The 12754-nt window shown below is 45.7% G+C and overlaps 1 protein-coding gene across 5 annotated transcripts in view; it reads left to right on the top strand.

Annotated features, from left to right (window-relative positions):
- Positions 1-12754, top strand: part of LOC147012574 (astrotactin-2-like) — a 954475-nt gene that overhangs the window by 231594 nt on the left and 710127 nt on the right. For 3 of the 5 annotated variants that reach the window (XM_085853556.1, XM_085853557.1, XM_085853560.1), the window contains one exon: positions 7705-7854. In XM_085853556.1, the coding sequence (XP_085709682.1) occupies positions 7705-7854 (150 nt within the window). The remainder of the gene's footprint in view (positions 1-7704; positions 7855-12754) is intronic. The other 2 variants (XM_085853558.1, XM_085853559.1) reach the window with 1 other exon arrangement.

Consider the following 12754-nt stretch of genomic DNA (forward strand, 5'->3'; position numbering starts at 1 on the left):
CATGATTGCCAGAGCTAAATTGTCTGTGTTCTGGCCTGGAATCACCCCTGCAATCAAATACATCAGGAACAATTGCAACCACTGCAACCGCATGGCTCCCTCACAACCCAGCGCTCCACCCATGAACCAGATCCTTCCAGACTACCCGTTCAAATGTATATGTGCCGATTACTTTCAATACAAGGGCTTTCATTACTTGCTTATCGTCGATAGATACGCCAATTGGCCTGTCGTTGAGAGGGCATCGGGAGGTTCGTCTGGCTTGGTGGATTCCCTGCGTCGCTGCTTCATCACCTATGGCATACCTGATGAACTCTCTTCCGACGGTGGCCCTGAATTCATCACTGGCAATACTCACCAATTCCTACTGAACTGGGGAGTCCACCACCGCCTATCATCCGTCGCGTTCCCCCATAGTAACTGCCGGGCAGAAGTTGGAGTCAAAACCGTGAAGCGCATGATCACTGACAACACCGCCCTCATGGTGAGCTGAACATAGATTCATTCCAGCGTGCGATCCTGCAATACAGGAACTGTCCTGATAAGGACACAAAGCTATCCCCCGCCATGTGCATGTTTGGCAGGCTGACAAAGGACTTCATACCTATCCTCCCAGGCAGATACAGACCCCATGAAACATGGAGAGACACTTTAGCCAACCGGGAAGCTGCTCTCCGCAACCGCCACATGAAAGTTGCTGAACGCTGGTCAGAGCACACAAGAAGGCTACCACCACTCACTATTGGAGACCATGTCGGCATCCAAAACCAGATTGGCCACAATCCCCACAACTGGGACAAAACAGGCACAGTGATCGAAGTCCGCCAGCACAACCAATATGTCCTACGTGTCGACGGTTCAGGGCGAGCGACGCTCCGCAACAGGAAATTTCTCTGGAAATATGTCCAAGTCCACACTCGTGCTCCACGTCACTCCATCGTACATGACCTCTATCACCATGGCCCAGAGCTCCAGTGCAAACAGGACAACCATCTAACCACTTCAACACCGGATCAAACAACGCCACCATCCACAGACCTCATGGGGCCATCGTCACCAACTCCCTCTAGTGATACTCCTGCATACCAGGACCCACCGATGATGAACGACGACTCGAGGCCTTTGGACTATAGGACGCCACTCAACACCTCGCATTTACGAGCACCTGCCTCACAGGTCAAAACACCTGCCACTGCAGTCACCGGTGCGAGAAGCTCGCGTACTCGGCGTCCACCTGTATGGCAAACACCGGGTGACTACGACATGACCAGCGTCGTGTTTGGGGCAGAATAATCCCCCGGTCTTGCGTGATGGGTAGTCTACCCCACATGATCGCACAGTTTATTTCTATTCATGTTACACATCCATATAAACTCTCATTTCGTTCAGTTCCGTTTACACATCAGGTACAAATGCTCATAATATATCACTCCGTGTTTCCGTTTCATCAAATCCCCCGATTATTTCCGTTACTTCACCAGGAGATGTTCCCACAATGGAAGAGCACATAGACCTGGTAACCAGTACAGATCCATGTGTCAATACTGACGACAGTATCGATATGCAGGACAGTACAAGCTTGTGTGACTCGGAAACTAAAACCGACTCTGACGAATCTGAACTGGAGGAAGCAAACAGGAACAGTCAGGTGGAAACGGTGGAGAAGCTCACCAGTCAAGGTCCTACCCCCCTCCCCCGCCCCCCTGAACAAATAAGACTCTTCTTACAAAATACCTCCAGGAAACGCAATATAAACCTGACGGAATACTTTCCAGATCTACCCGTCCTTCCTCGAGTGTGCTCAGGCTATCGTACGCAAGCCTGACTTATTCGGTTTCCACCAGACACACTGTCACCGCTTAAAAAAATTGACCGCCAAGGCGAAAAGGGATTCTACTCAATTATCCCACTTCTGATGTTATTCTTGGAGGTTATTATTTTCCTCATGGCCAGTTTCAAGATTGGAACAATCAATGTTAATGGTGGAGGGAGTCCACTCCGCAAGATCCAAATTAAACAGCTGGTAAAGGTCAACGGTCTTGACATAGCTTTGTTACAAGAGACCCATGCTGTCCGATCTGTTCAGGCTCAGTGGCGACTATTTATGGACAAGGAATGTTTCTTTAGTAACAACTCCACGTCGAAGGCAGGCATCATGTTTGTCTTAGGGAAACATTTCCATCCGTCCTGCCTTAATTTTACAAGTATTATTGATGGACACCTTGCCTCCATGACCTTCTCTATCAATCAGGTCAAGTTCACAATTGTCAATGTGTACGCTCCAAGCAAAAATGACGAGCGGATCTCCTTTTTTGCCGAACTGAGAAAATTCCTGCAAACACTGGATTTGCAGACTTGTCTCATTATTGGTGGTGATTTTAACTGTACTGTTAATGCTTCATTTGACCTGAACGGGCCGGAACCCCCAACCATGTACCGCAAAACTTTTTGCAAACATCAATGCGAAATATAATCTTCATGACATTTGGCGCGTACAGCATCCTTCTGATCGGTCTTGTACATGGTGTCGTTGTTTAAACAACCACATCTCACTTGCGAGGCTTGATCGCATCTATGTAAATTCTCATTTATTACATGGAGTTTATAAATCCGATATCGTGCCTTCTGGTTTCTCTGACCATTCCCTAGCTCGAGTCTTTATTGAACTCTCTAAACCACGTCCATGGAGCTCTCACTGGAAATTCAATAACAGTTTACTAGAAAACCTCAACTTCATTCAGGCCTTTGAATCCTTCTGGACAGCTCTCCTAGAACAGAAGTTAAGCTGTTCCGTGAATCCGCTGATATGGTGGTGGGATTTAGTAAAAATCCAAATTAAAGGGTTCTGTCAACAGTATCAGTTTTTCTCAACAAGGGCTGACCATGAAGTAAAAAAATATTACAATTAGAGATTTTACAACTCCAACGGGTCATCGGACAAATAATAGTAACATACAAAAAACCTTAACTGAGAAACGGTCCTTATTAAAGGAAATAACCGAGAGGAATGCACGCGGTGCCTTAGTTAGGATGAGGGTGCGACACCTGAATGAGGCAAACGTACCAACCAAGTACTTCTTTTCCTTAGAGAAACGTCTTCCCAGGAAACAGCTTTCTCAACTGTGATTGGCAGAATCATCCATTACCTTTACACAATCAGAAATCAAACTTTTCCTGAAGGAATACTTTTCGAAAATATATTCAATGGAACAAATAAATCCTGTCAGTGTCGCCTCGATCTCCGTAGGCCTGCCAGTGTTGTGTGCAGATGGGCGTTCCCAACTGGAAAGTCCCATTACTTTGGATGAACTTGGCACTGCCCTGCACGGCCTTGCCATTGGGAAAGCACCTGGATTGGACGGACTTACAACCAAATTTTACAAGAAGTTTTGGCACTTATTGGGTCCAGAACTCATGAACACTTTGAACGCAAGCTGCCAGCTTGGAGAGCGACCTCAGAGTTGCCGATGAGCTCTTCTTACCCTCATCCCAAACAAAGGGAGACGTCTTGTGTATTGAAAATTGGCGTCCTATCTCCCTGTTATGTATGGACTATAAGATATTTTCAAAAGCCCTGGCATCGCGACTTACTCCTCATCTATCCTCGTTGTTGAAGGAGGACCAATGTTACTGTGTCCCAAAATGTTCCGTCGATGACAACATCTCCCTTGTGAGAGACATCATTGAACTGTGCAAGGAAAACCCTAAAGATTTAGGACTTCTTTTCCTTGATCAGGAGAAAGCCTTTGACCGTGTTGACCATCGGTTCCTTTTCGAAGTACTTGAGCAGTTTGGACTTGGTTCAACCATAATCTCTTATATTAAGTTACTATACAATAATATTTATAGTGTGCTTAAGATAAACAATGAACTTGTTGCCCCTTTGTCTGTTAACAGGGGAATTAGACAAGGTTGCCCTCTTTCCGGGTTGCTTTATGCTCTCTGCATCGAACCCCTACTGGTTTCTTTGTGCTGTAGACTAACAGGGGTTAGTTTGTCCCAGCTTGAACGGCCCATCAAGGTACTGGGATACGCCGATGAAGTGTGTGTGTATTCGTACAAAATATCAATGACATTAACATCGTTCGTTAGTGTTTGTCCTTATTAGAAAAGGCTTCTTCAGCCAAAGTAAATTGGAACAAAACGAGCGCCCTTTGGCTCGGTCCGTTGTGCCACTTGGCGCCAAGACTTCCTGCTCCACTGTCATGGGCCAATGATGGTGTGAAATACCTTGGGGTGTTCTTAGGTAATAATACCACTGTAGCAAAGAATTGGGCTGGTCTGCTCGAGTTTGTTGAGGGTAAACTGCAAAAATGAAAAGGTCTGATCACACAACTGTCATATCGTGGAAGGGTCTTGGTCATCAACACACTGGTGGCCTCCACCTTATGGCACATGTTCTCCGTGCTGCATCCTCCAGCGGTGTTGCTTCAACAACTCCAGAAATGCTTAGTGTCCTTTTTCTGGGATGGAAAACACTGGCTGCGACCTGCGGTCCTCAGTTTACCACTGAGCGATGGAGGCCAAGCCCTGGTCGACATAAAGAGCCGGCTAATGGCCTTTCGACTCTCGGTTGCTCTTCGCATGCTATACACGACCCTCTCCACCATGGGTCAACGTCGCTCCTCACCTTTTGCAACAGGCTGGGAGGCTAGGCAATGACCACTCTCTTTTCCTGATGGACCTTTCCAAAATCGACACATCCCCCCTCTCTGGTTTCTATCAGAGCATGCTAAACGCGTGGCAAGCTCTGACAATAACAAGAGCTACACATTCTTACATGAAACAGATGTTTCTGGAAGAACCTTTGTTCTACAACTCCCTTTTCCATGATATGCCTGCTGATAGGTGTTTTATTCAACGCTTTACCGACAAGGGCGTTAAATCTGTCGCCGATCTTCTCAGCCCAAACGGCAGCTGGATCGGTGTTGATGCATTGGCAAGCCTGGTCGATGTGCGATCCTCTCGAATCGTGGCACGCATATTATGTAGTGTGCTTTGGACATGCACACAGCTCGCACCTGCTTGGGAGCAGGACCACCAAAGCAATGAACAAAATGCACATCGAATACCTTCTCTCTCTACCTTTCCTGAACTCGTTTGTGCATTTTCTCTTGCCAGCCATCTTCCTTGTCCCCCTTTTAACGTAGGCTTCAATGGCCTTCCCAAACAAAAAGACCTTTATTTGGGTTGTGTAAAATTTCTTTCGCAACGGCAAATAACACAGCAGAAGGTTCGATGGAGAGACCTCTTACCTTGTTCTTCCCCTTATTTTCCTAACTGGAAAGGTTTTTATCACCCTCCTGTACCACCACGACATGGTGACCTCCAATGGAGACGAGTACACTGGATCCTTCCTTATAATCACTTTTTATACCATTTTTAAAATCTGCTTGTAGATGAATGTCCTTTTTGTAAGAAATCTGAAAACCTTTTTCACATCTATGTTGAATGCCAACGGTTGGCACCTTTATTTATTTTACTTCGGGATTGTTTTGTGAGGTTTGGTTTGATTTTTGTAACACTAGTGTGTTCATCTACGGATTGGATATCCCACACAAAAATTCCAATGCTGTGTTAGCCAATTTCCTGCTTGTTCAGGCAAAGATGGCGGTATTTCAGTCAAGGGAAAGAAAACTTGACGGTGTTTGAGGAAATGATGAAGATGCTTCGTTTTTGTTCCAAAACCTTGTAATAAGTCGTGTTAAATGTGATTTTGCTTTCTTTTCAGTAACGGGAAGATTACCACAGTTCGAATCAAAATGGTGTATAAAAGAAGTTATTTGCAAAGTTCGAGAGGAATGTTTATCCTTTTGTGAAATGTTTTGTCTATAATCCACCCGATTCATCCTTTCCTTTCTTCAGAAAAAGTTTCTTGGTTTTCTTTCTTTCTCTGCAATGAAAATGTAACTCCCATTTGGGGGCTTTCTTTTCTATTTTTATAATAAAAAGATACAAAAGTCAAGTCTCACTCTCGGTCTCGGTCTCGGTCTCGGTCTCTGTCGCACTCTCACTCTCTCTCTCTCCACTGTCTCTCGGTCTCTGTCTCTCATAGATACTAGCAAATACAGTCCATTGCTTTGCTGATGGGAATACTTAGAGGAGAAAGAGGGAGGGAGGAGGGAGGAATGGGGGGAGGGTGAAAGAGGAGAGGAGGGAGGCTGGAGGCAGGGAGAGAGGAGAGGAGAGCAAGGAGGGGTGGGGGATTGAAACAGAAAGTTAAATCCTTTAAAAGAAATGATTGAGAAAGTAATATGTTGAGTATTTTTGTGAGTACTGTACATTGCGTATGTTCAACTTTCAGGTATTTAATGAAGGATTTAGAGGACCTTTTTGTGTCATAACATGAAGCATTTAAATTATATTGTCTGTGAAATGTCCACATTGTTGAACCCCCAATCGACCTCAGATTCAAAACCTAATAATGAAATGTCCCACCAGTTAATCTAGGTGCTGTGTTTGTTTAATGAAAATAAGGGAAAGGGGAGGACATTTATATGGTCAGAGAGATGAGTACAGGCTGCCTTGCCATTTTCTGTTTCCTGTTATTTGCAAAAAGCTTTTAATGAAAAATGAAAACCGGATCAAAAGTGAAGGGGAGGGCTGGTTGGGTTGACGAAGGGGTTGGGGCCAATGGGGCACAGATAATCCAACAATGAGGAAGCAATATAAGAAAAGATACATTGCCTTTATGGCAAGGTAATTAAAACAGAATATCCTTATTTAAGAAAGCAAGCAAAGCAGATAAGCTTTTTTTTAATAAAACATAATGACAGAAAGACAAGACAAAGAGCTATTACGCAACTCTCGGTCACTCGGACAGAAGGAAAGAATGGCAGAAGGGGAGTGTATGAAGAGAATGGGTGTTTGAGAGTTTCTCAATCAAATTGATGCACGAACAGCCGATGTTGTGGCTGCTCCCATTTCATCCACCCCTTCCTTCCCCCCATGCACTTCCTTTGCTTTGGAAGTCGAACGCAAATCATTTGTGTGTATCTCTCTCTCTCTCTCTCTCTCTCTCTCTCTCTCTCTCTCTCTCTCTCTCTCTCTCTCTCTCTCTCTCTCTCTCTCTCTCTCTCTCTCTCTCTCTCTCTCTCTCTCCCTCTCTCTCTCTCTCTCTCTCTCTCTCTCTCTCTCTCTCTCTCTCACTGTCTCTCTCTCTCTCTCTCTCTCTCTCTCTCTCTCTCTCACTCTCTCACTCTCTCACTCTCTCACTCTCTCACTCTCTCACTCTCTCACTCTCTCTCTCACACTCTCTCTCTCTCTCTCTCTCTCTCTCTCTCTCTCTCTCTCTCTCTCTCTCTCTCTCTCTCTCTCTCTCTCTCTCTCTCTCTCTCTCTCTCTCATGCACTCTCTCTCTCTCTCTCTCTTTTTTCCTAACAATTTAAATGTTTGTTGTTTTTTATGCTTTACTATTGAACTTATTGCCTCAATTCCCTGAATGCTTGGCATGGCTACGTCTCTCTAATAGATCTACTGGATTGTCACGCCCCAGTTTGTTTTTTTTCAGTTCTTTCAATCACGAAATAGCTTTGGGAGTACAATTGGGAAGGTTAAAATGCAATGTTACTTGTGTTGGGTTCACTAAGGGAGATTGAATGAAAGTGAGCAGATTATGCAACAATGCTGCATGAAGCTATTGCTACAAGGAGTGAGGACAATGATTACACACTAACATTTTCCTTGCTTTCCCTGGACCTGTAGGAAGGGATGAAACAGTCGAGTCTCTTGTGCTTAAGTTTAAAGAGAGCTTCCGAGGAAGCTCTCCATTGGAGATGAACCGATTGCAGCAAACGCCGACTCCCAGCATCTCGTCAGGTCGGCACAAACGGCATCGGCACAGTCGCAGTCGAGGTGGGAAAGCCAGGTTTTGGCACTGCACCCTCAATTCACTACCCAAAGGATTAATCGAAAACATCTCGCATTCTAATTGTGAGATGTTGTCATTCCTCCACCTCCTCTTTCATTCCAACTCATTCTTACACCTTCTCCATCTTCTACTTCCCTCTGCTACCTCCCTTATTACTCCCCACTGTGCCTCATCCCATCACCACCTAGCCTTTTGTCACCCTCCTCATCCACCCCTCTCCCCTAGCTCTTCTGCAATCTCCTACACTCTGTCAACAGCTCTCCCTACCTCCCCATCTACTCCCTTGTCTTACCCACCCTCCCCTCCCTGTTCCTTAACAGTGTGGACCTCAAACATCCGAGGCCTTTGCTCTAATCTGACAGATCTCTCCATGCACGTTGCCACTGACAAACCAAACACAATCTGCTTAACAGATTCTTTCCTCCTTCAAGACTGCCTTGTCCGGTATGATAGACCCGAGCCTCGTCCTGGCAGTGGAGGTGCTGTATTCATCAAAGACTCTATTCCTCACTCTCCATGCACTGCCCTCACGCCACCACACCCCCAGGAATACCTCTGGTTATGGCTTCCTCTCCACTCCCACATCTTGTTTTTTGTACCATCGCCAAACACTGATGACTCCATTTACATCTCGCTTCCCAACAACATTGACCAACTTCTGTTCACTCATCCAAACTCTCTCTTCCTCATATATGGTGACATCAATTGTCATCATGCCAGTTGACTGGGTATTGGTACCTCTCTCACCTGCCATGGCACTTCAGCAAAGGACTTCTGCAACTCATTGGGACTGACACAATCTGTAAACTTCCCGACCGAAATATCAGCTAACTCCATCTCTTCTGGATTTGGTTTTGACCAATTTCGCTGCAAATGTCTGCTGTTCTTCCTCTGGTCCAATTAGTTCATCTGAACACATGCTTGTTAAAATGGACATATCTATGGCCATTCTCAGAGAACCACCTCAGTGCCAACAAGTCTGGCATTTCATTCAGGCCGACTGGCAGGGACTTCAAGCAGCCATCAAACTTCTAGACTGGTCTCCCATCTCTAAGCTCTCTCTGACATCAACTTATCCTGGGATTTCTTTCAAATAAGTTTGCTCTCTCTTATGCACATATTTATCCCAGCTCGTCTTCAGTTGTCCTACCCTTCCTCCCGCCTATGGTTCACTGAATCCTGTGGTGAGGCAGTTGCTCTGAAACAACTTGCGTTTGCCACATGGAAGGCAAATCCAACTGAAGAAATGTCAGTTCCTTCCACAAAACTCAGAACAAGTGTGTATCTACCCTCAGGAGAGCCAGAAAACACCATCTTTCCAATCTCAAGTCTGAACTCACAAACCTCTCTCCCTCCTTCAAATCCTGGTGGCATCTGGTCAAGTCTGATTCTGGTGTATGTTCCCCCTCCATCCCCTCCCTTACCTCAAATGGCTACACAGCTGACACTGTATGCGAAAAGGCTGAATGTGTTTGCTTCTAAATCTTGTCCCAAACCCATCGCTTTCTATACCCACTTTACCCAGTTGCACCCAGCTGTCTCTGGACTCTGTATCCTTTTCTCCTGACAAGGTGGAGAGCTTGCTGTCAAACCTCTACTCAGAGTCTGCAACCAGACCAGGTGGCATCAGCCCACATGTCCTAACAACCTGCTCTTCTGCTCTTACTCATCCTCTCTCTGTTCTACTCACCCTCTCATTTCCTCAAGGTCATCTGCCATCTGCTTGGAAATCAGCAAACATGACCGCTCCACATAAAAAGGTGCAAAAACGGATCTCTGCAATGACAGACCAATCAGCTTGCTCCCAATCATCAGCAAGGTTATGGAATCCATCTTCGCCTCTGATGTTCAATCTTTCCTCTTCTGCAATGACTTTATTTCTGCCCATCAGACCAGGTCACTCTATTCTGGACATGCTGCTCCTGCTTTCCTAACAATGGAAGGAGGTCCACAATGCCAGACATGAGATCAGTCATCTCCCTCGACATAATGCGTGCTTTCGATACGGTCTGGCACACCGCCCTGCTCACCAAACTCTCTTCCTATGGTATATAAAGCAATCTGCACTCATGGTTTACAGACTTCCTCTCCTGTCACAGTCAATGCATATATCTTCGTGGAATTCTCTCATCTCGTCTTCCCATCAAGGCTGGAGTTCCTCAAGGCAGTGTTCTGGGCCTGGAGCTTTTTATGGTTTTCATCAATGGTATCCCTGACTCAGGAAAATCCTCTTTATCACTTTGCTGATGACTCCGCCCTCTGTTGTCCCATCTCTCATCCCCAGGTCGGCAGGCAGCAACCTCTTCTCTCTCTGCAGATATGGATAAATTCATAAGCTGGTCCAACACTTGGAACATGTCTTTTCAATCCTGAAACTTCTCACACTCTTACTATGTCTCTCTTAAAGGACTGGCTGGAAAAACCCCCATCTACTTTCTCAACAATTCTCTTGAAGAAATCTCTCAAGCTTCTGGGTCTTACTATCTGCCATGATCTTTTTTGGAAAAGCCACATTTCCAAGCGTACCTCCAAAGCGGACCTGAAAGTCCCTGTAGTACCATCTGGAACAAAGTCCCACACTGTCCGACTGGGCATCCTCCATCGTGCGAAGTCCTTCCTTGGCACACCTGAGCTCCTAACCACATACAAAGCTTCCATCCACAGCCTATAGGATTACTGCTGTCCTCTATGGGCTGGTGCTCTGTCCTCACACTTAGCTCAGCTTCATTCTGTGGAAACCAAAGCTTTTATGATGATTGGTATCTCCCACAATGAAGTTGATTCTTTGAGTCTTTCACTCTCTCACTGGAGGCAGGTTGGTGGTCTTTCTGTCTTCTACCGACTCCTCTCAGGCCTTGACCCCACCTTCCCCCTTTCTCTGTCTGTGCTTTATCCTCCCCCCCCCAACCCCCAACATTTCCGCAAGGTGCTTAATTAAGATCTGCCAGGAACCCCCTTCTGGAAAAACTACCAAAATCAAGAATTACTGCGCACCTTCACTCTCTCATTCCTCTTTTTTTCCTCTGGAACAAACTCCCACACTCTCTTAAGTCCCACTTTTCTCTCCAGGTCCTCAAAACAGTGGTTCACCACCCTCTCATATCTTCCCCCATCCAAATCCATGATCTTTTCTACCCCCATTAATCCACCCAAAGAACACTTCCTTTAAATTCCCTGTTTTCCTTCCTGAAAGTCACTGTTTTCCTTCCTGAAAGTCGCTGCAGTACCTTCTTGTATATCACTTGGACCCCACCCCATCCTTCTCCCTTCCACAGATCTCCTAATGTCTCTGCTCCCTGCTGTTGTTGTGCTTCCCTCTCCCACCCCTCTTGTTTCCTTCTCCCTTTCTTGTCTGGTCTGCATGATAGCTCTTGTATGAACTTCAACAATGTGTTCAAAAACTAAAATTATTGATAGAAGCACTGGTGATTGATAGAAGCACCGTACAGTCTGTGCACAATGTTCACACCCACATGCTTCTCATGCAATTCTGCAGCCAACAGCATTCACTTCGTAACCAGAAACTCTATATCTTTACCTGACATTCAAATTTCAATGTTGCACGTTTTATAATCATGTCTTCAAAGTTGTGCAACATGCACCAAACACACACTGCACATGATAATTTTTAACAATCCATCCCAAATAACAACCTTGTTAAAATATTGAAATCTTTTTTTTCTTGTACATGGTGAAGGCTCGTGGAAGAGCTAGGACACAGAACAAGTCAGGACACAACACAACAAAGGGAACGGCAGGAGAAGGGGGAAATGCCAACAGCAGGGCAGAGGGAGAAAGTAAACAGAGACAGACAAACAAGGGATGTAAGTAATGACGAGGGGTAAGGGAGAACACAAGGAGTGGACAAGATGGATACATAGCAAAATTTTGGGAAGGATGAGGGTGGTTTAATGGGTATAGAAAATATCATGACTTTGGATGGGGGATGACCTGAGATGGTGGTGAACAGCTTCCTTGAAGACCTGGAGGGAAGAATGAGAAAAAAGAGAGTGTGGAAGCTGGTGGTTCCACAGGCAGGGAAAAAAAAACCTGTAATAAATGAGTGGAGGTGAGCAGTGGCTCTGGATTGGGGCAGTTTCATGAGGAAGGGGTTGCTGGTGGACCACATCCATGCTGCAGATACCTGTGGGGAAACAAAACGTGAAGAGTGCAGTGTGCAAGACCAGAATAGAGGCGGAAGAAGACAGAGAAACCACCAACCCATCGGTGATGGCAAAGTGATAGGCACATGGACTCAGCTTCGACACGAGAGATTCCAATGATATTGAAAGCCTTTAGTTTCCTGCTGTCTTGCTGAGCAAGATGTGAGGCAGGGGAGTCAGTCCTGAGGGGAGAGCAGTACTCCATCATGTTGCAGATCAAAGCCTTGCAGGTGGATAGGAGGGCAGGTGTGCCAAGGAAGGACTTTGCATGAAGGAAATGCCCAGTTGACATCTGGCTTTGGAAGCCAACTTCGAAATGTCGCTTGCCCAAGAGAGATAATGGCTGACAGTGAAACCCAAGAGTTTGAGTGACTGAACCTGTGAGAGAGTGAGAGAGTGAGAGATATTCCAAGTGATTGACCAGTTTGCGACTTTATCAAGGTCTAAGGGAGGGAAGAGGCTCCGGCCTTTCTATCATAAGGATGAGAGATGTCACAGCAGAGAGTGGAGTCTCATCAGCAAAGATATAAGGAGGATTTTCCAGAGTCGGAGAGATTATTGATAAAGATTAGGAATAACATGGAGCCAAGACACTGCCTTGGGGTACTCCATCCATGACTGGGAGAGGAAAGGATTCCGTTGAGAGTCACATGGTGTGTACGAGAGTGGAGAAAGTCAGTAATCCAAGAGTAGAGTTGGCCGTGGATGCCATAGGCAGACA

This window comes from Eptatretus burgeri, chromosome 14, assembly GCF_056783735.1.
Source record: "Eptatretus burgeri isolate ZD-2024b chromosome 14, Ebu_testis_v1, whole genome shotgun sequence".
NCBI classification, from domain to species: Eukaryota; Metazoa; Chordata; class Myxini; order Myxiniformes; family Myxinidae; genus Eptatretus; species Eptatretus burgeri.